Source organism: Colletotrichum gloeosporioides (genome assembly GCF_011800055.1).
Source record: "Colletotrichum gloeosporioides strain Lc1 chromosome Unknown consensus_51, whole genome shotgun sequence".
NCBI lineage: Eukaryota > Fungi > Ascomycota > Sordariomycetes > Glomerellales > Glomerellaceae > Colletotrichum > Colletotrichum gloeosporioides.
Genome location: NW_025544696.1, coordinates 205,945 through 229,492, shown reverse-complemented (window position 1 = coordinate 229,492; position 23,548 = coordinate 205,945). Strand labels below are relative to the sequence as shown.

General features: G+C 49.8%; 7 protein-coding genes and 1 pseudogene across 8 annotated transcripts; 5 read left to right on the top strand and 3 right to left on the bottom strand.

Moving 5' to 3' along the window:
* Window positions 1–431: 431 nt before the first annotated feature.
* On the bottom strand, window positions 432–4,963 carry GCG54_00007871 (uncharacterized protein; the record flags this gene model as incomplete). The annotated part of the gene is made up of 2 exons (XM_045407847.1): window positions 432–1,251; window positions 4,683–4,963. The coding sequence occupies 2 exons, from the start codon at window positions 4,961–4,963 to the stop codon at window positions 432–434; spliced, it is 1,101 nt and encodes a 366-aa protein (XP_045263236.1).
* A 743-nt stretch (window positions 4,964–5,706) lies between these two features.
* On the top strand, window positions 5,707–6,275 carry GCG54_00007870 (uncharacterized protein; the record flags this gene model as incomplete). The annotated part of the gene is given in 2 exon segments (XM_045407846.1): window positions 5,707–5,755; window positions 5,767–6,275. The coding sequence occupies 2 exon segments, from the start codon at window positions 5,707–5,709 to the stop codon at window positions 6,273–6,275; spliced, it is 558 nt and encodes a 185-aa protein (XP_045263235.1).
* A 1,403-nt stretch (window positions 6,276–7,678) lies between these two features.
* GCG54_00007869 (uncharacterized protein) lies at window positions 7,679–8,232 on the top strand (the record flags this gene model as incomplete). Its single annotated transcript, XM_045407845.1, has 2 exons — window positions 7,679–7,901; window positions 7,955–8,232. The coding sequence occupies 2 exons, from the start codon at window positions 7,679–7,681 to the stop codon at window positions 8,230–8,232; spliced, it is 501 nt and encodes a 166-aa protein (XP_045263234.1).
* A 3,412-nt stretch (window positions 8,233–11,644) lies between these two features.
* GCG54_00007868 (uncharacterized protein) lies at window positions 11,645–15,130 on the top strand (the record flags this gene model as incomplete). Its single annotated transcript, XM_045407844.1, has 2 exons — window positions 11,645–11,742; window positions 11,860–15,130. 2 exons carry the CDS (start codon window positions 11,645–11,647, stop codon window positions 15,128–15,130), a joined length of 3,369 nt encoding a protein of 1,122 aa, XP_045263233.1.
* A 422-nt stretch (window positions 15,131–15,552) lies between these two features.
* GCG54_00007867 (Dolichol phosphate-mannose biosynthesis regulatory protein) lies at window positions 15,553–15,998 on the bottom strand (the record flags this gene model as incomplete). The annotated part of the gene is made up of 3 exons (XM_045407843.1): window positions 15,553–15,738; window positions 15,804–15,884; window positions 15,996–15,998. 3 exons carry the CDS (start codon window positions 15,996–15,998, stop codon window positions 15,553–15,555), a joined length of 270 nt encoding a protein of 89 aa, XP_045263232.1.
* A 554-nt stretch (window positions 15,999–16,552) lies between these two features.
* GCG54_00007866 lies at window positions 16,553–18,552 on the top strand (annotated as a pseudogene). The gene has a single exon. A coding segment is annotated over exon 1 (2,000 nt).
* A 1,576-nt stretch (window positions 18,553–20,128) lies between these two features.
* Window positions 20,129–21,340, bottom strand: GCG54_00007865 (Secondary metabolism regulator LAE1; the record flags this gene model as incomplete). Its single annotated transcript, XM_045407842.1, has 1 exon — window positions 20,129–21,340. One exon carries the CDS (start codon window positions 21,338–21,340, stop codon window positions 20,129–20,131), a length of 1,212 nt encoding a protein of 403 aa, XP_045263231.1.
* An 876-nt stretch (window positions 21,341–22,216) lies between these two features.
* Window positions 22,217–23,087, top strand: GCG54_00007864 (uncharacterized protein; the record flags this gene model as incomplete). Its single annotated transcript, XM_045407841.1, has 2 exons — window positions 22,217–22,239; window positions 22,292–23,087. 2 exons carry the CDS (start codon window positions 22,217–22,219, stop codon window positions 23,085–23,087), a joined length of 819 nt encoding a protein of 272 aa, XP_045263230.1.
* Window positions 23,088–23,548: the final 461 nt, after the last annotated feature.

Sequence of the window (23,548 nt, the reverse complement as noted above, 5' to 3'; positions counted from 1 at the left end):
TTATTATATTAGATTGTTCGACCCGCATACTGACTTGACGACTCCGCCATCTATGCTACGAAGCGTCGGGCGGAGTTGGACATATCTACTGCACGCAGATTAATCTGAGTTACTTATGGAGAATGTCAGTCGGCTGTCATTTTGATCTTCGCTGTTGTCCTCGATGTTTTTCTCGGCCTTACTAGGTGCGCTTTTGATTGTACAAAGCCTCATAAATGTGACCACGGCTCAGACCGATTTGCAGTAAGTGGTGCAACTTCTCAATAGTCAATAACTAGTCGATTTGCAATCATTATTAAATAATATTATTAAATAATGTAGATAAGCTTTTGTCTGTGAGCGCATAAGAGATGAAAATGTAGCACTTGGACAATTGGGTCAGAAGTTGGTGCCGAAGATAGTAAGAATATTTGCCCAGGTAGCAAATGTGCTTAGAAATAGCTAACGACCTTGAAGCTACCGTGATCTCTCAAGAATTCCTCACCCTCTGCAGAAAACATCCATTGAATTGCCGACGGTGACTCAAACTTTTCGGTGACCATGTAAATACAATCTTTCTTGATATCTCCTGGGGATTCCATCTTGCTGTACGCTGCGTTCGGTAATCGAGCCTTAGTACCAACGATGATAGTCACTCCTCGATATTTACGGAGGTCGCCCGACATAATCTCTCCTCTTCGAGATGACCAGACTAGTTGTTTCCACAGGAGGTCCGTCCAGTGCAGGCCAGAGAGAATCTCTTCGTCTGGCAGCTTGTCAATCTCATCGACCGGTATCGTGATCTGTATGAGCACAATTGATGAGCGACTCGCCCTGCGCTTCGCGTAAGCGCCTTCGAGTTGGGCAACCTCGATGTCAGGGCTGAAGTAGAATGCTGACGAATGTGCAGTGAAGTCTGAAGGAGCAGGACTGCGGAGATCTGCGATGCAGTCAAACGCCCCGTTCTCGTCGAATAGTCGATGGGCACGACCCAATTCTGCAGCTTTGTACAGTTTCAGTTTGTACGGAGGTCCACGATTGGCCTCGTGTGGAATGTTTTCGGGTGCCTGGCCATCGTTCTCTGCTGTTGAAGATTGCAGGGACGGAATTGTCGTGGATTGGTTTGCGCATCTTTGCAACCAGGCGTAGCGCATCTCGACGGTGTCTTTAGCCAAGAACCGTGCGGATTGAGCCAAGCGAAGGTGTTCGAATTCGGGGTTCATAATGGCATCTTGCGTGTCACTATTGATCAGCGCTGCACCCAAACCAAGTCTATTCAAATAAGTCAATCAAACAGCTAATCAAATTAAGGCTATTCAGAGATTCAAATAGCTAAGTCGCTATCGCTATTAACTTAGTTAACTTAAATAAGTTAGAGGTTAACTAGAAAAAGGGAAAGTCTAACCTCTAGACTAATTATAATTTTTAAAAGATTTTTTAAAAAATAAAAAAAGCCTACCTAGATATTTTAGTACCTAGCCCTATTCTAATTACTCGAAGTTATAACCCTTATAACTTTTATACTTAAAATAGATAACTTAAACTAGTTTTAAACTGATATCTCTATAATTACCTATATAGTAGATTTACTACTAGCCTATTAGGTCTTATTATAATATATCTCTAAAAAAAAAGAGGGTAAGTAGTTATAGATATTAGTTTAGTAATATCTTTAGGCTAATAGGTAGTAGAGTAGGGCTAGGTACTTCTTAGTAGTAAAGCTAGTATTATTAAGAAGTGCTAAAAGTACTAGAAATACGCTTTTTGCTATACTATTAGATTAATATGTTTTTAGTCTCCTTATTAAGGCTTAAAAAAAGCTTATTTTTAACTTCTATATTAGCTCTTAAAAATAACCCTTTTTTGATATTACTATTAATACTACTGCTGTTACTACTGCTATTACTACTAATTAATCTCTTAAAGCTTTACCTATCTATATACTTTTTTAATACCTTTATTAATATTTTACTTACCTTTATAATACCTCTACTTAACGTTAGCTAATATCTTAATTATTTTATTAATATTACTCTATTATTAACGCTTTATAATATTACTACTTAACTATATACTACCTTAACTACTAGTAATATATTAAGTACTAACCTAGGTATAAAAGACTCTCTATAAGCCCTACCTTAAGCTAAATAGAAGAATAGAACCTTCTTTAATACTAAGTTAATCTTAAAGAAGAGGTCTTATAGCTATACCTCTTAGATTAGAAATAAGGGCTTCTTTATTTATAAGCTTCTACTTAATAACTAACTTAGTATACTACTTATAACGTCTACTTATTTTTATATTAATACTTTATAAAAGTAATATATACTAGGTTTACTACTACTATAATAAAGCTAGTAGTATTAATAAGCCTTTTAATACCTCTACTATAACTACTACTATTAACTATCTTAAGATAATATACTATATTAGGTAGGGAAGTTCTAAAGTTAGAGGTAACTCTAATAATATAAGCTTACCTCTAAAGTATTACTACTCTACTATAGTTACTATACTTAAGTTAAAAGTCTACTAGATTAAAGAGCTTATTATAAGCTACTTTATTAATATAAATAACCTATTTATAATATTTAGTAACTAATATATTTAGTATATCCTCTATCTATTTAATTATAATATTAATAACTAAGTTTATTAGTCTAGAGAGAGTATAAAGCTTTAACTTAATTACTTATATATATCTAAGATAGTATAAATTAAGTAGGAGATATAGGATACCTTCAGCTAAATATATCTATTATTTAATTTATAGACTTCCCCTAATTAATATATAATTATTACTATCTTTAGCTACTTTATTAATAAATTAGGTAAGTAGATATAATACTTCTTAGCCCTCTATTATTAACCTAGTACCTACTTAGGTATTAATATTACCTCTACCCTATATATAGTTATTAATAACTTTAGAATACTTAACTAAGTTAGGCTTATAGTTTATAATAACACTATAAATAATAACACTTATATTAAAGTACTCTACTTATCTATCTCACTATTATATAATAAAAAAGATACTATCTATTAATAGATTTAATACTATAGTTATATCCTCAATCTAGTTAGTTAAGCTATTATCTATAGCGTTAATTAAGATATTTTTAAGGATTAATCTAAGTATCTTATTAATATTAGTAACTTAGAGGTAGATATAATACTCTAGAGGAGTAAGAAACCTATTAGTAAACTCTATAATATTATTAAGTATATTAAATTATCACCTTAATATATAGAGAAGTTCTTAGAGTTTAGTAATAAAACTAATAATTAATTTAATATATTTATAATCTTTAAAAAGTTATCTTAAGAGCTTAACTTAATATTAAATAATACTATAAAATAGAATTTAATATATATAATAATCTAAAAGGCTTTACTTAAATATAACTAGATTAATACTTTTATATATAATAATAAGCTTCTTTATAACTTAGTAGATTATCTCCTTAATAAGGATTACCTCTCTAATAAGGATTAATATATCCTTATTAAACTTAATAATATTCTTAAGCCTCTCTATAGATAAACTAAGTAATATAAAAGCTAAGGTAAAGGTAATAAGTATATCTAACTTTAAGAGGTTTTTATAGGTATAAAGTACCTCTTAGATAAGTTAGAGAACTAATAGAAGTTATATAATATCCCTACTAATAAAGAGATTAATTAAATAGCTTTATAGAGTTAATTATTATAGTTAACTTAGCGTATAAGGTTATTATAGTAATCTTTATATTAATTAGTAGTATCCTTATAGACCTTATTAATTAATAGTATCCCTACTTATACCTACTTTAAGTATAAATCTTAAGGCCCTTAAGGTGAGGTTAACTTTAACTTTAACATCTACTTATATATCTTTATTATTAATAGTTAGAAGGTACTTAATAAGTATTATACTAAGCTTAGAGAGTCGCCTATTTATACTACTACTATGATTTTATACCTTAGGTGAGGCTTATAATAGCTTAAGTAGTGTTAAGATATACTAGAAATAAGCTTTTAGGTTATTAATACTAAGTGAGGTCTTTATAAGTACTAGGAATAATAGTATTATAAAGTAGCCTCTATTTTAACACCTCTAACACCCCTAGAGGGTTCTTTTATATTAATCTTAATAGTATTATGCTATAAAAATTTTAAATATAGCTAATAGTTAGCTAGTAGGACCTAGAGGGTTATTAATAATAGGGCTTCTAAGCTAGATTAATATTATTATCTATTAATTATTTAACTTATTAATAACCTTATTAAGTAGTGGATTTTATATTATTAGACCTTCCTAACCTTTAGTAGATTTATTATTAATATCTTTGCTATCTTAGTAATAGTAATAGATTATAAGAGGGTATTTAGCCTTATTAAGCTTATACTAACTTTATAGAAGTTATTAATAAAGCTATCTCTACTTAAGAGGACTTAATACCTTTAGAACTAAGTTTAAAGCAACTAAGTTACTATTAGTAGCTATATATATATAAGGAGGGGTTAATAGGGTTAATATAACCTTAAATCACTATATAGTGTATATATCTAACCCCTAGAGACCTTATAATAGTATTACTAACTTCCTAATTAGGTAATTTCATATTAAATCTAGTAAGTTAAGTTTAAATCTATTAATTAGTTAAGTTTATTATAATCTTTGAGTTAAACAGTTAAGTCGAAGCCTCAGATTTGACTTGTTTGATTGGTATGCAGCGCTGCTATTGATACCATAGCGAGTGAGCGAGTTTCGCCATTCTGTTTCGTCGTCGCCCCAAACATCTCCGTCGTCTCTCTCGAGGCCTGCAATGAAGAAGTGATCAAACGTCATCTGCAAGCCCCCATCATAAGGGTCTGTCTCTCGGCTAACGGGCCCTTCCGGCCAATTTGACCACTCCGTCCAGAGTTGCTCTGCCTTTCCCTGTGAGAATCCGATCTCTAGGAGGGCTTGGAGGGAAACCAGGGAGTTGGTAGACATCTTTAGCTGTAGCTGGCCAGAACCAGTTTGTTGACGAAAGTGTAAAAGCTGAAGCTGCGAAATCGGGATTGTAGAATGGGCAATCAAAAGAAAGCGAGAGGATGGTGCCGAGAGTGCCGCATTTAAATAGTACTGTCTAGCTTCCAGAGATGCGAATTTTCGAGCACCTTGTCACACATCACTGCAACCATTTTGTCTTCTGGACGAGTCGTCTTCAAAAGGTTCCCGCGTTGCGAGAAGTCTCCGCTTTTGCCTCCGAAGCAAATCACTAAGGTTGAAATGCCAGTGTTTTTCTGCGGATTATATATCTGGCATTGGCTAGAATATCAGAATCGGGTTGATCCTTTTGTCATGCGTCACTGGTGGTGTTCTGATGTTATGAAGCGATTAAGTCACCTCTTTTTAAAAGCTGAAGGTTCTACGGGTTCTGCATATTCCGATAGGTGTTACCTTTGTTGGTCTTGAGATCGATGTCTCGTCGATCTTCAATTTAATGTACAGAAATTGAAACAAAGTTGCGCCTAAGAGTTTCTCTGAACGGATTATGAAATAAGACCATTAGCCAACTTCCAGTAAGATGCATACTTCCCTTACTCTTACCGTACATACTCTTACAATTGAACTTTTACAACTCATAACAACACACACCCCACCAACACCACCACCACTTAATCGCCATGGCTCCTCAAGCGAGAAAGACTACCACAAAGAAGGCGTCACCTTGAAAGAAGAACATGGCAGACATGCCCATATTCTTCTACATGCCAGATGCCGAATGGGAGAATTCTGACAGTGGCACAAAGCCGAATTTCGGGTGGCCAAGGTAGAAATCTCCGACCTTGTCGGCCACTTGGTTGACGAGGCCGACCCTGATGGCAGCATCACCTTCAACTGCGCCGAGCAGTTCATGATGTACTGCAAGGCAGCAACATTCCACGACACCGCTATACAAGCCCAGATACTCGTCACGTCGAGCCCCAAGGGGCAAAAGGCACTTGACAAAGCAACCGTAGACTTCACCGACGAGATGTGGGATCCCGTCAAGAGCGCAGTCGTGGAGGCGGGCAACGTCGCCAAGTTCAGCCAGAACCCACACCTCGCAAGAAAACTGCTCTGCACGCATGACCGCCTGCTGTGCGAAGCGGCACCCCGAGACCGCGTTTGGGGCATCGGATACAGTGCTAAGCATGCCATGAGCCAACAGAAGCACTGGGGAGAGAACCGCCTGGGAAAGGCGCTGATGGCCACACGACAGCGCCTGAGGACCGAGCAAACGCATGGCCAGAGACCGTGGAATTGGTGGCAAGACTGAGCCGCCATCCTCTCCGCCCGCGACGACGACGTGAGAGATGTCAACCAAGTCGTCTTGAGCTTCAAACTACGGCCACGATATCGGTCCCTCCGCCGGCAGCTTCCCAGGTGACTGACTACTCAAGACGATTGCAGGTGTCGCCCTGCCCGACGTATGTTCGTAGATGCTGTCTGATGTAAGTAATGGTCCATTGCCGTCGGCAAACACAACACTAAAATCCTCAGTAGCAAGAAAACCAACACGCCCAGCACGAGGGTCCCCATCACCAGCGGTCATCCGCACCGCGTTGCAGTATCCGCGCGACCCCTGCATCTCGAAGATAGCGGCAAGGTACATTGAGTACATATTATGAGCTGGGAAGGCTGGCTATCCCAACAATACATTTATCGCCTGTACGGGCAGTCTTACCCAACGCCCATCCAAAAACTCGCTACTTCGTGATTTGAATATGACCAACTTGCCAGTTGCCATAAGCTCATGAACCACACTGCCTACGCTCTAGCGTCCTGATTCCCCTGGAAGATCAAGAACAGGTGGATAGGTTATAGTTTCCAGGTCAGAGGCTTTTGCAGAGTCTTCCTAGCAAGTCTGCTAACCTTTAATTTCCAAACGTCGCAGAATAAAGAGCTTCAAGCCCCGATGACAACACAATAGTAATACAACTTGTCTCGCGACAGCATGACCCAAATAAACGTGAAAGGTGAAAGGAAAAGCCAGTCGAATACCACGAGTGACGGTGTTAAGTCTTTAGCGCCAAGCAGTGGACTGGAATGTTGTATAAATCAGTGAAATGCGGCAAAGCAGAACCTGGGAGATGCCCGAAATGCATTTGTGCAATAGCAAAAACCGACAAAAAAAGAATTGGTTCTCCCCTTCCAGAATCGAACTAGAGACCTTTCGATGACAATGTAACCATTACAGTCGAACGTGATGAACCAACTACACCAAGGGGAGAGATTAGAGGCTAAGCCTCTCTTGGTGAGATGCTCGGTGGAGCGGATTGCGGTGCTAAGAGGGGCGGCCCCTAGTTCAACCTCGGAACCCAACGAAAGGCGGCACTCAGCCCGCATCCATGGGAAGGAACCTGCAACGACTCTGATTACCGATCCAACTATCGCATCGTAGTTTTGAAGACGATGACAGGTTGCTGTGCGTTAGCCGCGCAATTGTACCACCGCCGCAACGGAAATTCCGACTCTCATGATGGTCTCCCTTCCCGGATAACAGTTCCGAATTTCGGGTGTCGTCAGACCAGGTGCCCGGGCCGAAGACTTAACTAACACTGGGACTTGGGACGGGTATAAACGTCACACACCTCCGCCGCTCGCTGGTGTGTGCCCGCATACGTTGAAAGAAACATTATCAGCGAGGAACAGAAAAAGTTCACTGCACGAAGTCGAAAAATGGGAGAATTCGCAGCGACAGAAGGCGTCGAGCCGTACGACAGCTACTCACGGCTGGAGCCGTTCTCGCCGACCGAGACGGCAATGGACCGGGACCTTCGGCTCCGCCTCAGGGACTTTTACCGGACGAGCGACAACAAGGAGCTGAACGAGCAATGGCTGGCGTTCTTCACGCCGGACGCGAAGGTCAAGATTGGACCGCAGGCGGCCGAGAAGCACGAGAGTACGTACGACGCGGGTGATGAGTTGCAGCCGTAAGCTGACACTTTGATCAAGACCTCCGGCAGCTGCGGACGGAGATGTGGGGCTCAGTCGCGGCGAGGAAGCACTGGATCACGAGCGCGATCGGGTCAGTAACCGAGCAGGGTGTGCACGTCATGTTGAAGGGTGGTGTCAGAAGAAAGGGGCTGGATGGAAGTGAGAACGTGTTTAGTTGGGCTGGGAGTGCGGCATGGAAAAAGCACGATGGTGAATGGCGAATGGATGATTATCGAGTCTGGCTGGACCAGTGGGCTCCGATTGAGGGGCCACTGCCATCTGAGTCCAACTTTTGAAGCGTCGAATGCGGCACCTCGGACACTGTAGAGCCGAGAGGCTGGGAGTTGTCAAGGCAGATTTAGAATTGGACGACGTACGTCCATGGCATTATCCGCCGAAAGACAGATGTTGGACGAGACGCTGGGAATTGGCGCAAAGTGTGTTTTGTCGAACCCACTGACTGCGCCTTTTCACGATGGCATTCCGGTGTTCCATTCTCAGGCTGACGGACGGGAGCGCATCGAATTTGATCTCATCGATGACGATGGATTCATCCGGTGGTAGCTCCGACCTCAAACCGCTCTATGCGCTTGCGCTTCGACGAGGTCGCGACCACGGGCGTCCCCGTGCCATGCATCGTCCGCGTCGCCTCGTCCTGCACCATCTCGCCTCGCTTCGCCTCGTTGGATTGGGGCTGTTGTCTTAGGTAATGACCCGACGATAGCCAGAACTCAGCTTTCCCAACAGATGACTTCATAACCGGCATCTCATCTTGAAACGGTGAGGGTTGAGAGGTTCGAGGTGTGCTCAGAGATGCGAGCCCGCGGGCATAAGGAGGGGTACCAGGAGAGCCCTACCTACGTCAGTGGTGGTGTGTTGTTCTCGTGGGCCACGGGAGAGCTATGAGTGGCCCGTTCACCTGACTTGGTGGCCCCCCGTCCTCCACCGAGGGGTCAGGTGTCTTTGTCAGTTGGACGGTCTGGCCAGAAGAGTGTCGGGTGTGGCAGTTTAACAGCTGGCGCGCGATAGCATGGACGGGTGACCGATGACGGGGACGGGGGGTAAAATGGGATGGGCGACGGCACACCGTAAAGAGCCATGGAGAAGCGAGGTTGCGAGGCAATTTCCAGGTTGGCGGTAGGTGAAAGACGGGCAACCGTTATTTTAGTGTACGAACCGTCGTGCTGTTGTCCCGGGGGAAGCTTGGTTGAGAGCGTCCAGCAGGTCGTGTCTGCGCCGCCGTCACCAGGCCAAAGCGGAATGATGGCATCGGTCACCCCCGGATCGTCATTATCATCCGTCGTCCACCGCGGGCGCAGGCGCGTGTAGGCACGCACAGCCCAGGCGTCAGCAGCTGGTCCCGGACACAGGGGTGAGATTGTAGTGATTTGACGGAGATTGATGAGCGAGATTGGTGGATGAGGGGGAGAAGGTGGAAGGAGTGAGTGACCATGGGAGTGTCAGTTCGGCATTGGTCTTGGTATTGGTTGACTGGGTTGGCTCTGACTAGACCTGGCGCCGTTGCCGCCTGCGTCCTGACTGCTGAGAAAGAGTGAGAGAGACAGAGAGAGATTCCAAGGTCGGGTTGCCCGTCGCCGGCCTCGGCAGAAGAGACTCTGTATGCGTATGCAGAGCTCAGCTTAGCACCAGGAGTGTGGTGTGGTGTGGGAGGCCAACCGTCAGGCACATGGTAAATCGGTGGAAGTGTATGGAAGAAGAGTTGGTGAGTGTTGAGCGAGACGAGGGGTCTCAGACAAAGATTGAATTCGTAGCGTTGGATCGTGTCCCTCTGACAAGCGGATGTGACTTTGATGTTTGCGTCTTCGATTTCGCACAAGGAGAAGACTACCGCGCATCTGCGGTTCCGTGTTGAAAGAGCTGCCTTCTGGAGGCGTATCGCAGATAATGCGATTGTTGCTCCTGTTGATGGCTGGGCTGGACTGAACTCCGGGACACCAGACAGCCCAGGCCAGACCCGACTGCTCTACCGCGTAGAGAGAGAGAGAGGCCTGGGCGTGTCGACCTGAGTGTCAAGCAGCAAGTGTCCGTTGCTGATGTGGGATACGTACTGCCGTACCTTAATGGCTTGCAGTGCCAAGTATCCCGAGATCGAAACAGGTATTTCTGCAGCTATTGTTAGCACAAAGAATACCTCGGAAGACTTTATCATCTTCAACCTGTCCCAACCACCCCCTGTCCGATGAAGAAGGCTGGCTCCAGATTGGTGCGCTGTATCTGTACATAGTAGCTGTATCCGCACTGCGTCCTGCATCCTGTCCTGCGCTACATGCCGCCGAGATGTACCGGAGGCCATGCTCGAGGGGCAGAAGATACCTCGCACCTGGAACCTGCGGGACAGTGCCAAACAGCATCAACAGCAGCAGCAACATCAGCGCGCAGCACCAGTGCCCTGGATGTCCCTCTCCCCGGAAACACCCCTCACCCTCCCACCCTCTTTCATTCCAATCCTGGCCAGCTGCCTGCGCTTGACACCCCTGCACCCTGGCCCCAGTTCCTCCAACTGGCTGTCCTGATTGAAGTGGAGGGCGTGGAGGGGTGGCTTGGAGGGGGGCATTCAGTGAGTGGCACCTTGGGGGCACGGCGCCGTCCTCGGGTTGTCGAGCTGCGAAAGCACGCAAACGCCCCGCTCCCTCCCGCGGAGAGCAGCTGCTGCACCAGTGACCTGCTGAGGGACGAAAGTGCAGGTGGACTCTGAATGATGTCGCGAGGGGTAAATGAAGTACTGCGTCGTAGTGTGGAAGTGGAAGTGGCAGGTTGGGCTGAAGGGTAGGAGGGGAGGTGCTGTGTAAGGAAGGTCCGGCTTCCCGTATCTTATCTGACCTCTTCTGTTCCATTAAGGCATCCGATGTACCGCTGTACCCATTCTTAGACGACCCCGGCGCGCCTGTGATTTGATGGTGGTGTACCTGACCAGGCCCGGCCTGACCTGCTGGAGACCTGCTGGCGGGGAGCACGTACCAGCACCTACCTACTCCGTACCGGGGACCTGCTATGCTACCTACCTACCTGTCGCCATGACTGACCTCACTTCCTCCCCCCGTGCTCCTTCCCTTCGACTCATCAACAACAACCAAACCAAACTACGATAGCAGCATTCCCGTGAACATACTCGTCACGTCACGTCCTGTCACGTCCGTCACGTCTTTCCTCTTCTGTTTCCTTCTATAGACTGTTTCTTCACTTGCGACCGTAATTACTTCCTCTCCATTTTGGCTGTGCCTGGAAAGAACGCCGCTCTTTACACTTCTGCTTCTTCCGTACAACCTTCACCAACGACAACTTGCACCAACGATACGAGGCACGACTTGCCTATTTTCTCCATTTGCCATATCGAGCCGTCGTTCAAATCGAAGCATATCCCAGCGTCTGCGGCACTTTCACCCTTCGAGGTCATCTGCCGCTTTTCTCGCCGCGTTCCGTCATCTCTAATAGACCCAACCAACCGTCGCTTAACCCGATACCCCTCATACCACCATCGAACCTCTTATCGCGATCCTCCACGACTCTCCATACATTCAAAGTACTCGTATTCTCTCAAAGGGTAGAGCTACCTTGCGGGAACGCAGGTTCTTGGAGCAGGAAACTGCTCCAACTGCGGCGCAACACCACTTGAATGCCGAGTAAGTTCGGACCTACTCCGCGCCTCTGACGCATACGCGCCAGGTTCAGCAGACGAACATCATACTCATGAATATTCTCAAAACAGGCTCTAAGAAGGACAGAAAGAACGCGAAAGATGGTGGAGTTAGCGCCGCGGTGACGAAACTCGCCGCGGGCAAGTTTGCGTACGTTCTTACTCCCCTCTCCTGAACCCCGCCATCAGCACTTTTGAGTCACTGCTGCCTTGTTCTGTGTCTTTACCGCAACCTTTGTCGCGACAACCTCCATTGACATATTCAAAGAAATGGCAGTCCTTCCAAGAGTCCCCCCTCCGATGCGTCGTCGCCTCCCGTCAACTCCCCCGACATCAGACCCATTGCTCAAGGCTCATCACCCTACGATGGGCACCCCACCATCTCGCCGACCCTGGATGCCCTCTCCACGACGTCTGTGTCCGCGAGTACTGCTGCAAGCACAAACCACGAATGGGCAAGAGGAGGCCTTGCTGGTTCTCCGGGAAACTTGATTAGCCTCATGGGTGAATCTCCGCCTACCCAGCCGTCCTCTTACGAGGATTCCGGTCGCCTCCACCACGGGTGGGCTGTCCAGCGCCAGTCCTTGACTCCCCAAACTGCGTCGCCCTCCCCCCCGAACAGCATGCCAAATCATATGAAGCGCCCACTCAGCTTCCAAATGGATGCCCAGTATCCACTTGAGGCCTACCATCAACCGGCTGCAGCTGCAGCCTTTCGCCGTAGCTCCATGCAGTCGCAGCTGTCCCACGCAAGAGTTGGTTCTCACCCTCCACTTCCCCACCAACCGCAGCCGCATTTTTATGGCGCCCCGGATATCGATTTCGACATGGCCTCCAAAGCCGGCTTGAAGGCTGGTGACAAAGGCTACCATTTCGGCTTCGACAATCTGCCGTCTCCCCACACCGAGCTTGTTCCGGGATCGGACAACGTCGCACTGGCGGGGTACGAAGGTGGCCTGGAAGTCTACTCCGTGACCAAACGCGGCCTCGACCGTGTTGCCGGCCTCAAGGGACTTCGGGGTGGTGTGTACAACGCAAAGATTCTGCCTTGGTCCACTCCAAATGACCAGGCTGAGCTTGGCCCTCTGGTCGCCGTTGTTGTCCACGGTCCAGTTCTACCACAGACATCGCCAGAAATCGCCATTCAAACTGCAAATGAGACCATCGCTGAAGAGCGCGACGTTCCCGGTAGCCCTCGAGCGGATGGCAGCCAGAAAGGAGGGCCCTCTGGCCGGTTCACCCCTGCGATCGAGTTCTACCAGACTTCCGTTGAGTTATACTCCCTGAAGACGGGGAAGCTTGTTGACGTACTTCTTCAAGCTCCAAAAGTGCCTCTGTCAACGCCGGTAACGAGCCCAATCTTCAAGGCGCCACCTCCCACAGGCGCGTTCACCGTCAAGGCCGATGCTGGCAACATTGTTATAGCTTCAGGGGTGAGCGGAGAATGCTGGGTTTACCGACAAATTGTGGATGTTGTCGACAGTCCTGTTCGCTTCGGTTGCGTGGGAAAGCTCTGGACCAGCCTTCAACAACTTCCAAGAGGGGAAGTTGCGGAAGAAGCGGAGCGAAGACATTCGCCCGCACCGCCGCGTCCTAACCCCCAAACCCCGATTCTGTCACTCAACGGCAAGTGGCTTGCCTCCTGCCCTCCCGCCGCCAACTCGCAGATCGCCCTTCGCGCACACGTACCGGTTCCCATCTTTGGCAAGGCTCCCGGTATTGCCTCGGTAACTTCGCCTGTGGTTCCTGGTGTTACCGGCGCAGTCGACTCTCCCATGGCAGAGAGCATGGTGAACAAGATCATGCGCGAGACCACGCAGGAATTGATCTCTGGTGCGAAATGGGTTGGTCAACAAGGCCTGCAGGCTTGGAATTCGTACTGGAACAAAGGTGCGAACCAACCGCCGCCTCAACAGCCGAGATCGCCACCACTTGCAGCCCAGCAGTGGGCTGGTTCCTACCCTCCCCGTCACGATGCGCCTCAGTTTCCGCCAACTCACGGTACGCCGGGCCAGGCGGTCACTAAGGATCCCGGTCTTGTGTCTATCCTGGACCTGGACAGTCTGCCAACGTCGGCCGTGTTGCATCCTCTGATCACGTTTGCTTCTCCTCTCGGATGCAGCTTCTTGTCATTCTCGCCGACGGGCTTGTCGCTGTTCACAGCAAGCGGCAAGGGCGACGTGCAAACCGTTTGGGACCTGATGTGCATACAATACACCAAGTCTTCCCCGCTTCAGGTACTGGCGTCTAACAGCGCGATGGGCCCGAGAGTACGTCAAATCGCCCAGTTTTCGCGCATGACTGTGGCCCGAATTGTCGAAGTTGCTTGGTCGAAGCCCAACGGAGAGCGAATCGCCATGGTCACTGAACGAGGAACTGTTCATCTTCTTGATATGCCATCGAGCGCGTTTACTTGGCCTCCCCCTCGCCGCCGCAAGGCAACGGAAGAGAATGGAGCTCCCGCGTCGGATGCCCCTAGCTCTGCCGTCTCCATTGCTTCTAGTGCCTTTGGTGCAGCCTATCATGCAGCCAGACCTCTCATCACTCGGCCGCGTAGGAGCAGCTCGAATGCGCAAGGCGTGGCACACGGCAACTTTGTTGATTCTGCGAGTGTTGGTGGCAGGGCGATTGCTGCCAGCATTAGCCATTCCCTCGGCAAGACCGGTGTTGCCATCAACCAACTGCGTCACACAGGAGAAAACCGCGTGTCTCTGCCGCAAAGCCAATGGCTGCCCACAGCTTCATGCGTCGTATGGATTACTGGTAGAAAGTACCATACGCTTTACGTTGTGGGCGATGGTCTCGTCCGTTCTTACCCATCCAAAACCCGCCGCCCTGCACCAACGCCTCCGAAGCAGCGAATGCCACGAGGTAGTCGATACAAAGACTTCAAGGTGCCAGCGCTGCCAGATGATGGATTTGCCCCTGCTGTTAGGCAGTTCATCGACTCAGATGAATATCTTGACTTGTCCGATCGAGAGATGGACGCTGGCAATACGTTGACTCTGGACCCTCGTGCCAGACCGCTGCATGCTGATCTGAGCGCCGAGGCATCGATCCCGCAAGCTGAGATAGAATCCAGCGCACCTTACCAGCCCTTCCATACCGACAGGCGAGTGTCTCTCTTTGAATACAACGAACAGGCCTCGAACCCGACTCCCTCGCTGGCTGCACTCATGGCAGAGACCAACCTCGATGAGCGGCCCACGCCCAAGCAGAAGAAGCGGCAACAGCGCCCGCAGGTCTCATACACCCCGGTGGAGGCGAACACTTCCCAAGCATGGGCATTTGGTCAGCCGCTCAACATGGTTCGGCTGGACGTTGGACACCACTCGGTTTCAGAAGATGAATTCAACATCTCGGATGACCACCGGGCGCTTCCGTTGTCTTCGATGGAGAGAGTCATGCATCGTGGGGAGAATGGTGACGAGATTGTTGTCACTACTCGGAGACGACGTGGAGCTCGTCATGCGGAGGATGAGGATGGTTTTTTCGAGGACGATTGCGAGGTCCTTGACTTTGCTGATCAGAGAGTTTGAGAAACAATGCAAGGGGCGTTTGGAGCCAGGTTAGACCAACAGTCATTCGCGCCATGATTTCATTACTGGATGGAGAAGAGTCGGCATGTAAACACGTTTGCTGGCCGATGCTCTAGGATCATGGGGGCGGATACTTGGCCGGTCGTGCCACTCACTCCTTTATTGGTCTTTTTTGGTATTCTTCTCTCTGGCATAGGGTAGTAGTCCTTAAACATGTCCCGAGTAGGTAGCACTGCTCCGAGATTGGCCATGTGCTCAATTCTCCAATACAACCAGCTTTAGATACCCATTCCTGTCTACAAGTGCGCAGCCCCCTTCGCTTGATGTTTGTGATGGCTTTGAACGTTAAGACATCCGATTGTCATATATCGAAATCGGCCCTCAGAGAGCCGCGACAGTCGTCCTATAATGGTTGAAATCCTTTACGCCTTCTTCTTCGCGGCAGCCTTGGCCTTGGCGGCCTTCTTTCTGTTGCTTCGGATCATAACGGTGCCCAAGAAAGAGCCGACAACGGCGCAGCCGACGAGAATGAGGATGACGGGGATGCGGATGGCCCAGACGCGAGGAGGGAAGAAGTTCTGAAGCGGGTGGTCGTCATCGACGAAGGGCTGCGGCGGGGCGTGTTAGCGCACCTTGTGGTCTTGGTGGAAGCATGGGGGGAAAGGGCATCTACCATGAGCAGGGTCCAGATGGAGTAGTATGTGAAGATCACAGAGGCAGCCACGAGCATGGCGAGACCGACGAGTGTTCCAAGCTGGAGGAGGAGCAAAAGTTAGCCATGACAGTCCCTCGGTCATCTTGCGCTGCATCCCTTGTTGCGCAAGGTGGGACGCTTGAACAGGTCTCCTGGGAAGGGTCGACGTACCATTGTCGTGTTCGGTAAAACGGAAGTAAAGGAGCGTGAGGAAGGGATTGGCGGGTTGCGAGTGCGGCTGCCGGTGAGATAGTTGACAGGTAACCGGGTGGGAGAGGTATCGTGGGGAAGAAGGAAAGCGGCTAAAGGTCAACAGCTAGCTGGCCGATCGGGAAAATTGTCGTCGCGATTTCAGGGGATGAGGGCGCGCCTGGTGGACTGGACTGGACCGGACCTGTGCTAACAGAGGAGCTGCCACGGTTGACAATGCACTTCCACGCTTGCTTGGGCGGGTCCCTGTCAGGAAGGCAAGCTCCAGCCGCAACTGGCTCGTGCGTCCTTCTCGATTATGGGGCGTTGCAAGTCCCCAGCCACAATTATGATTTTTAGGTGCCTTTCTTGGGAAGCCTTCCATCCAGGCTGCGTCAAAGCATCCTTTCCCCAAGGAAAAAAAAAAAGTCGCCAACAAGCAATCAGCGTGTGTCCGATCGCCCGCCCTTGCCTCAAAGCGTCGCGAGTTCCCTTCGAATCCGGGATCGATTTCTGGGACTTGGAAAGCAAAAGGCACGATGGCATCGGCAGACGTTGAGTCGCCGCGCCCAGAGCGCCGCGAGCGCGATGGCGAATCTCCCGACGAACGCGACATCAGCGACCGTCGACCACGCCACGATAACGATGGCGAGCGCCCACGCGATCGTGGTCGCGATCGAGCTCGCCCCGATAGCTACCGTCCAGCGCCCAAGGAACGTCGTCCGAGCCCGCCTGCGAAGACTGAGGAGGAGAAGCAGGCCATCGCGAAGGCCGAGTACGAGAAGCTCCTTTCGATGCGATCCGGTGGCACGTACATCCCGCCTGCTCGACTGAGGGCACTCCAGGCTCAAATTACCGACAAGAGCTCGAAGGAATACCAGAGGTTGATGTGGGAGGCGCTGAAGAAGAGTATCAACGGTCTGATCAACAAGGTCAACTACTCCAACATCAAGCACATCGTCCCCGAGCTGTTTGGCGAGAACCTGATCAAAGGCCGCGGTCTTTTCTGCCGCTCCATCATGAAGGCGCAGGCAGCAAGTTTGCCGTTCACGCCCGTCTTTGCGGCCATGGCTGCCATCGTCAACACGAAGCTCCCAGCGGTCGGCGAACTCCTGGTGAAGCGCCTCATCATGTCCTTCCGCAAGGGCTTCAAGCGCAGCGACAAGGCTGTTTGCGTCTCCTCTACGACATTCCTGGCGCATCTTATCAACCACCAAGTCGTCCACGAGAGACTTGCTGGCCAGATGCTCCTGCTTCTCCTGCACAAGCCGACCGACGACAGCGTAGAGATTGCCGTCAACTTCTTCCGCGAGGTCGGACAACACTTGCAAGACATGCAGCCCGCGATTGCTATGGCGGTTTGGGACCAGTTGAGGAACGTGTTGCACGAGGCCGATATCGATAAGCGCGTGCAGTACATGATTGAGGTGCTCTTCCAGGTTCGTAAGGACAACTTTAAGGACAACCCGCCTATCAAGGAGGAGCTGGATCTGGTGGAAGAAGAGGATCAGATCACGCACATGGTCGATCTGGATGGCGAGATTGATGTTCAGGATAGTCTGAACATCTTCAAGTTCGACCCCCAGTGGGAAGAGCACGAGGAGGCTTACAAGAAGCTGAAGGCTGAGATTTTGGGAGAGGGCAGTGACTACGAGGACGACGACGACGAAGATGAGAGCTCAGAGGAGGAAGAGGACGAGGAGGAGAAGGCCATGGAGATCAAGGACCAGTCCAACACCGACTTGGTCAACCTCCGACGAACGATCTACCTCACGGTCATGTCGTCGATCGACCCCGAGGAAGCAGTCCACAAATTGCTCCGAGTCAACCTTCCCGCGGGACAGGAGCCGGAATTGCCCTCCATGATTGTGGAGATCTGCTCTCAGGAGAAAACATACTCCAAATTCCACGGTCTCATTGGAGAGCGCTTTGCTAAGCTCAACCGCTTATGGACTGGCCTTTTCGAGGACTCTTTCGTCGACTACTACAACAAGATCCATCGCTACGAGACGAATAGGCTGCGTAACATCGCGCGCTTCTTTGCTCACCTACTGGCTACCGATGCCATTGGCTGGCATGTCCTCTCCGCCATCCACCTCAACGAGGAAGAGACAACCAGCAGTTCCAGAATCTTCATCAAGATTCTTTTCCAGGACATTTCCGAGGAGATTGGCATGTCGAAGCTCCAAGTGCGCATGAAGGACGAGATCCTTCAACCCAGTTTCACCGGCTTGTTCCCAAGAGACAACGCACGCAACATTCGCTTCTCCATCAACTACTTCACCAGTATCGGCATGGGTGCCCTCACCGAGGCATCGCGCGAGTACCTTCAAAACATGCCCAAGCCGGCGTTGCCCGCCCCCGCAGCCGCCGACGAATCGGACTCGGAGTCGGTATCCAGCTACTCCTCATATACTGGCTCTTCGTACTCTTCACGGTCAAGATCAAGGTCGAGGTCTCCGAGACGCGTCACAGATCGCAGAAACTCAGTGTCCAGATCTCCGTCACCTCGCGGACGAGGCCGCTCGTACAGTCGTAGCTCGTCACGATCTCGCTCATACAGTCGTTCGGTCACCCCTCCACGCAGGGGACGCCGCGACGATTCCTACTCGGCCAGCCCACCTAGACGACGCGGTCGATCCGCCAGCTACTCACGATCTCCCTCCCCAGCCCGAAATGGCCCCAGAGATCGCAGTCTGAGCGGAAGCCCGCCGCCTCGCCGCGCCAAGAGAGATAGCTACTCAGCCAGCAGATCGCCTCCTCCGAGAAGAGGACGGTCCGTATCTTACTCTGCAAGCCCTCCGCCAGCCAAGGGCGCACCCCGCGGCCGGAGCCCCAAGCAGGACACGCGCCGGGCCGTCAGGCGAAACAGCTCATCGGTGAGCAGCGCGCCGCGGAAACGCGCCCGCTACGGCAGCCGTTCACCAAGCCGCTCGCCCAGCCGGTCCCCGAGTCGCGGGTCTTCGGTGGACTCAAGATCCCGTTCACCAGTTGACCGCAGAGGACCCAGAGATAGTCGGTCCCCGCCACCCCGCGGTAGCGCCTCTCCGCCGCCGAGGGCGCGAAATGGCCGCCGAGATTCTTACTCGAGGTCACGGAGCCCGCCGCCCAGAAGACAGCCTGCACCGAGAAGGGATTCGCCGGTGCGATCGAGCCCGGCCGGTGTGAAGCGGAGGAGACACAGCGACTCGATATCGAGATCGAGAAGTCCGCCGCCCGTCAAGAGGGGACGGAGAGGAGATTAGACAGGACGGGAGTGTATGATGATGGAAATGGAAGAAGCCCGTTTGGGTCAGATTGAACTGTACAGCTAGCAGGACTTAGGGTCGGTGCTGTTATAATTGAATGGCGGTTTGCTGCTTTGGGCGGCCTTACTACAACGTTGATCTTTTTGTGTGATGATAAGACGACCTTGATGGCGTCAAACTGCTGCGGTTGTGGCCATGTTCTCGGCCCTCTACACGCCTTGCTGCCATGCACTCCAGCATGACCTAATTACAGAGTTCGGCTTGGTAGAGAGCTGAGCCGTTGATTGCTAGCGAAAAAGAAGATGCAGTCGCTTTTAAACGGTCGAATTCCACTGCGACTCATTCTAAGCTATGCTGGTTCTGCTGCTAAATGATGCCAACTCTTATGTTTTGACAACTAAGCTACGACCGGCAGCCAACTGGACCATTCTTGTTGCCTCCGGGTTTTCAGTGTTTGTGAATTGAGAGGAGGGTTTGTGTCTTATCTAGGAGGAATATGAGGCTGTATCATATCGAATGCTAGATAGGTTTTTCAAAACTACAATTCTCAATCAAGTCTGTGCTTTCAGAAAGCTAGCTTTTAACAGCTCTACATCTGAGCCGAGATAAGCATTTGGCAAGTTACTCTAGGGTGTCTTAGCGTGAAGAAGAAAGAATGTCTTAAGTAAAGAGCCATAGTATTATGTGAAAGCTAACCAAGGTGACCTAAGACAATTATGTTGAACAGGACAAAATAAAAAAGATAACCCCCTCTCCCTGCGTCAAAAGCATCTTCATGCTTGCTCTCCGAGTTTGTACGGGTTTATCAGATATACATCTACCATGAGGCAGGGCTAGCCGTGAGCAGCCAGACACCATGATTCCCAACTAGTGCTGCGCATCTTCCTTCTTGTCTGCCTTCAGAGGCTTGCGTCCGTAAATGACGTAGCCGTTCCAGTAGGCATGAATCTTCGGGTTCTGGATATCCCTTCTGGTCTGCGCGCACAGAACTAACGTTTCCTCTCTAGTCCAGCCCAAAGTGCGAGTGAAGTTGGCCAGTGCCAGGCCCTCCAAACCAGGCAAAAGCGATGCTTGCGTCCACAGACCAATCTCCTTCAAGCGCCTGTCTTTAGGCCACGGCGAGATGGGGAACTTGAGAGGGATCTTGACCACATCTTCGAAGCCAGCCTCCCTCATGAGCCGATCGAAGGTGTGCGTCTTGCTGATCGTGCGACCGATCTCCTCACACGCCTCGGCGCCCATTGTCGTGTACTTGTAGATGGCCATGTCCTCGGTCATGCTTCCATCGTCACAGACTGCAGGCCACTCGCTATCCTGGATCTCCATCCAGCCACCGGGCTCAAGGTGGTTGTAGGCCTGCTCAATAGCTGCTTCCCAATCGGAGAAGCAGCCGATCATGTTGCGCGCGAGGATAAAGTCGAAGGGCTTAGTCCAAGTCCACTCCTTCTCAACATCATCAATCTCGAACATACAGTTCGGGGGAACATAGCCGGGCTGGATAGGGCTGAGGTCTACGCCAATAACCTCGGCGTCAGGGAAAGCGTCGGCGTAGTCGAGGGCCCATATACCGGTGCCAGTTCCAAGATCCAGGACGCGCTTAGCGCCCTCGTTCTTCGGGCACATACAGAATCTGTTGTCGAGAGTGACCATCCAGACATGGTTGACGATGTCGAGGCGCTCCTGCTCCAGATCATCGTTTGGCAAAATGTACTTGCCATCACTAAGGCGGTGGTACGTACGGCCGTTCTCACGGCGGTAGTCGAGAATCGTGGGGCGGAGCGAGGCCTGCGAGTCATCGGTCGTGGAGTAACCGTCGATCGAGACACCGTCTGCATCTGGTTCGATCGGACCCGGCACATCGGGTACAAGCTCAGGTTCAGACTCAGACTCCACAGGTGACTGGGCCGCCGCTACAGCAGCGATCGGCGTCGATGGATCGGCTGTGGGAGCAGTCGACGTGGAAGCCGTGGGAGCAGTTGTGGAAGCAGTAGAAGGAGCAGTGGGGGCAGCCGCCGTGGTAGGGGCCGCAGTAGAGGCCGCAGAGGCGTCGGCCTCGGTTTGCGGTTGTTGATCGGTCATTTTGACTTTCGCGTACCTGGATTTCGTCTAAACACCATTAGTTCCCGCTCGCGCTAGAAAAGCGCAGGCTTGCCTTTTATCTGGGAGCAACGTGAGGGAAGGGCTGGGACACCCCTCTTCGCAGGGCTATCCTCGTTTGAACCTATCCACTTCAATATGCGGCAGGCGGTTCGTATGCCACGGCCCCACTTGCCGTTGTTGGCCTCGACGTCGTTCCTTAGCGGCCGGGACGGCGTCCCGCCCCAATCGGACTTGCAGCAGAGCTCCACTGCTGCAGTTTGCTGTAGATTTCAGTTCCAACAGCATATTGCATTCACTCTTTTGGATCTGTCCCTCCGAGGGATTCGCTTCCGGCGGTTGGTGTGGTTGGCCGTCTTCTGATATCTGCCTCGGGGACGGCCTTCCGCGCCGATATCCATAGTTTTTGGTTGTTGAAGAAACCCAATATTCGAAATATTTTGACGGCAAGATGCTGATCACACAGTCCAGCCATGAGGTCCACGTCTAAACCGGCCCCGTGGTGCTGTGAGCTTGTTTCCAAGCATTCAGACACAGTCTTGGTCACGCGCCCGGCACCTTTGTTCTGTAATGTAAACAACCTTGGGTTCCTGAGGACCTTTTTATCAGCCCCGCAGAGGCTTAACATAAGACGATAAGGTTAACATTTACGATTTCTAAGCTCAAGCCCATTGCAAGAATTGAAAACCTTGAGAGAATTTAAAACCTTGAGAGAATCTTGCCATAGGGCTTGGTTGCAGCCTAAATGATTTTATGACTATTTAAGCGCCATGACTTCCCTGATTCCTCTTACGACTCAACTCAACACGCAGCCACCGAGTCTCAAACAATAGGAACGGATGTAGTGATTTCGACAAAATGTCTTCTACATCACTCCCAAGGTAAGATCCTGAATCATCTTGATTCTTCATGCTAATCGCCATGTTACGACAGCTCCACCCAGTCTATACCCGTCACATTCAAAATCGGCTGCGCAGGCACCGTGTTCTACGTTCACAGTGAGCTTCTTGCAGCTCAGTCTCCGTCACTAGAAAAGCTCGTCGTGGAACATGCAACGGAACAAAACTATGGCTCGGTCCATTGGGGAGATGTTGACGAGGCGATCTTCGGTCGCTTCGTAAGCTACATCTACACGGGTGACTACAAGGAGGCAAAAGTTGTCCCTCGTCATGGCATGATGGAATATGGAACCCCTGATCAAGAAGGCTCCGTGTCTGCGGTATCAGAAACTTTGTCCCAGTCTACAGATTTATCATTGGATCAACCTGTACAACGCCAGCCGAATCTGCGACGGCGCAATCGCAAAAGGCCATGGAGTCAGTTTTTGGACCTGCACCCGGAACAGACCCAGCCGGAAGAATTTGTTGATGGGAGGGACGACCATACCGACCTTTTCCTATCCAACGCGGAAATGTATGTTTTTGCTAGAAAGCACGGCATCGAAAGTCTACAGGAACTGTCGCTGCGCAAGCTAAGGGTGGCCCTTGAGGAGCTTCTCCTAGATGAGATCAATGACGAAGCCATCGGCGATATCGCAGATCTTGTCAAGTATACCTACAAAGCTACGAAGCATCAGCAGGATAACGAGGAGCCGCTGAGACACCTCGTCACTCTGTACGCGGCTTGCAAGATAGATATTCTGTGGACATGGCAGAGTTTTCGGGACTTGGTTGAGACCAATGGCCAGCTTTCAAAAGGTCTCATCACACACATGTTGGGCCGCCTCTGATCTTAACAAAATTTGGCTGGATTTGAGTAATTGGTACTGATCTCAAGACTATCGAGATAAGAGCCTATGAAAGTCCATAGGCTAGATAACGGAACTCTTTAAAGGATCGACGATACTCAATCAAACTTACTACATGCACTAGTAGTACCTGAATAGACATGTACGATCAGGCCCTAACCCTAACCCCTGGCTACCTCACTTATTTACCTTTTTGGCTTTCTTGATTGGAACTTTTTCGCCTCATACCATAACGGTCATATCATACATGCAGTGCTCCTGAATAAGCATTCGGTGGTTCTAAAATTCAATTCTGTAACCATGTCTCTACTCGTATGGCGCTACATCCTAACGACTTCCACAACGCTATTCATGCAGACGCGCTGCTGAACGCTTCTCATTGATCCGCAATCACTCAGTAAGCGGCCACGAGTTCTGGAGTGTCTTGTTCAAACTGACGACAC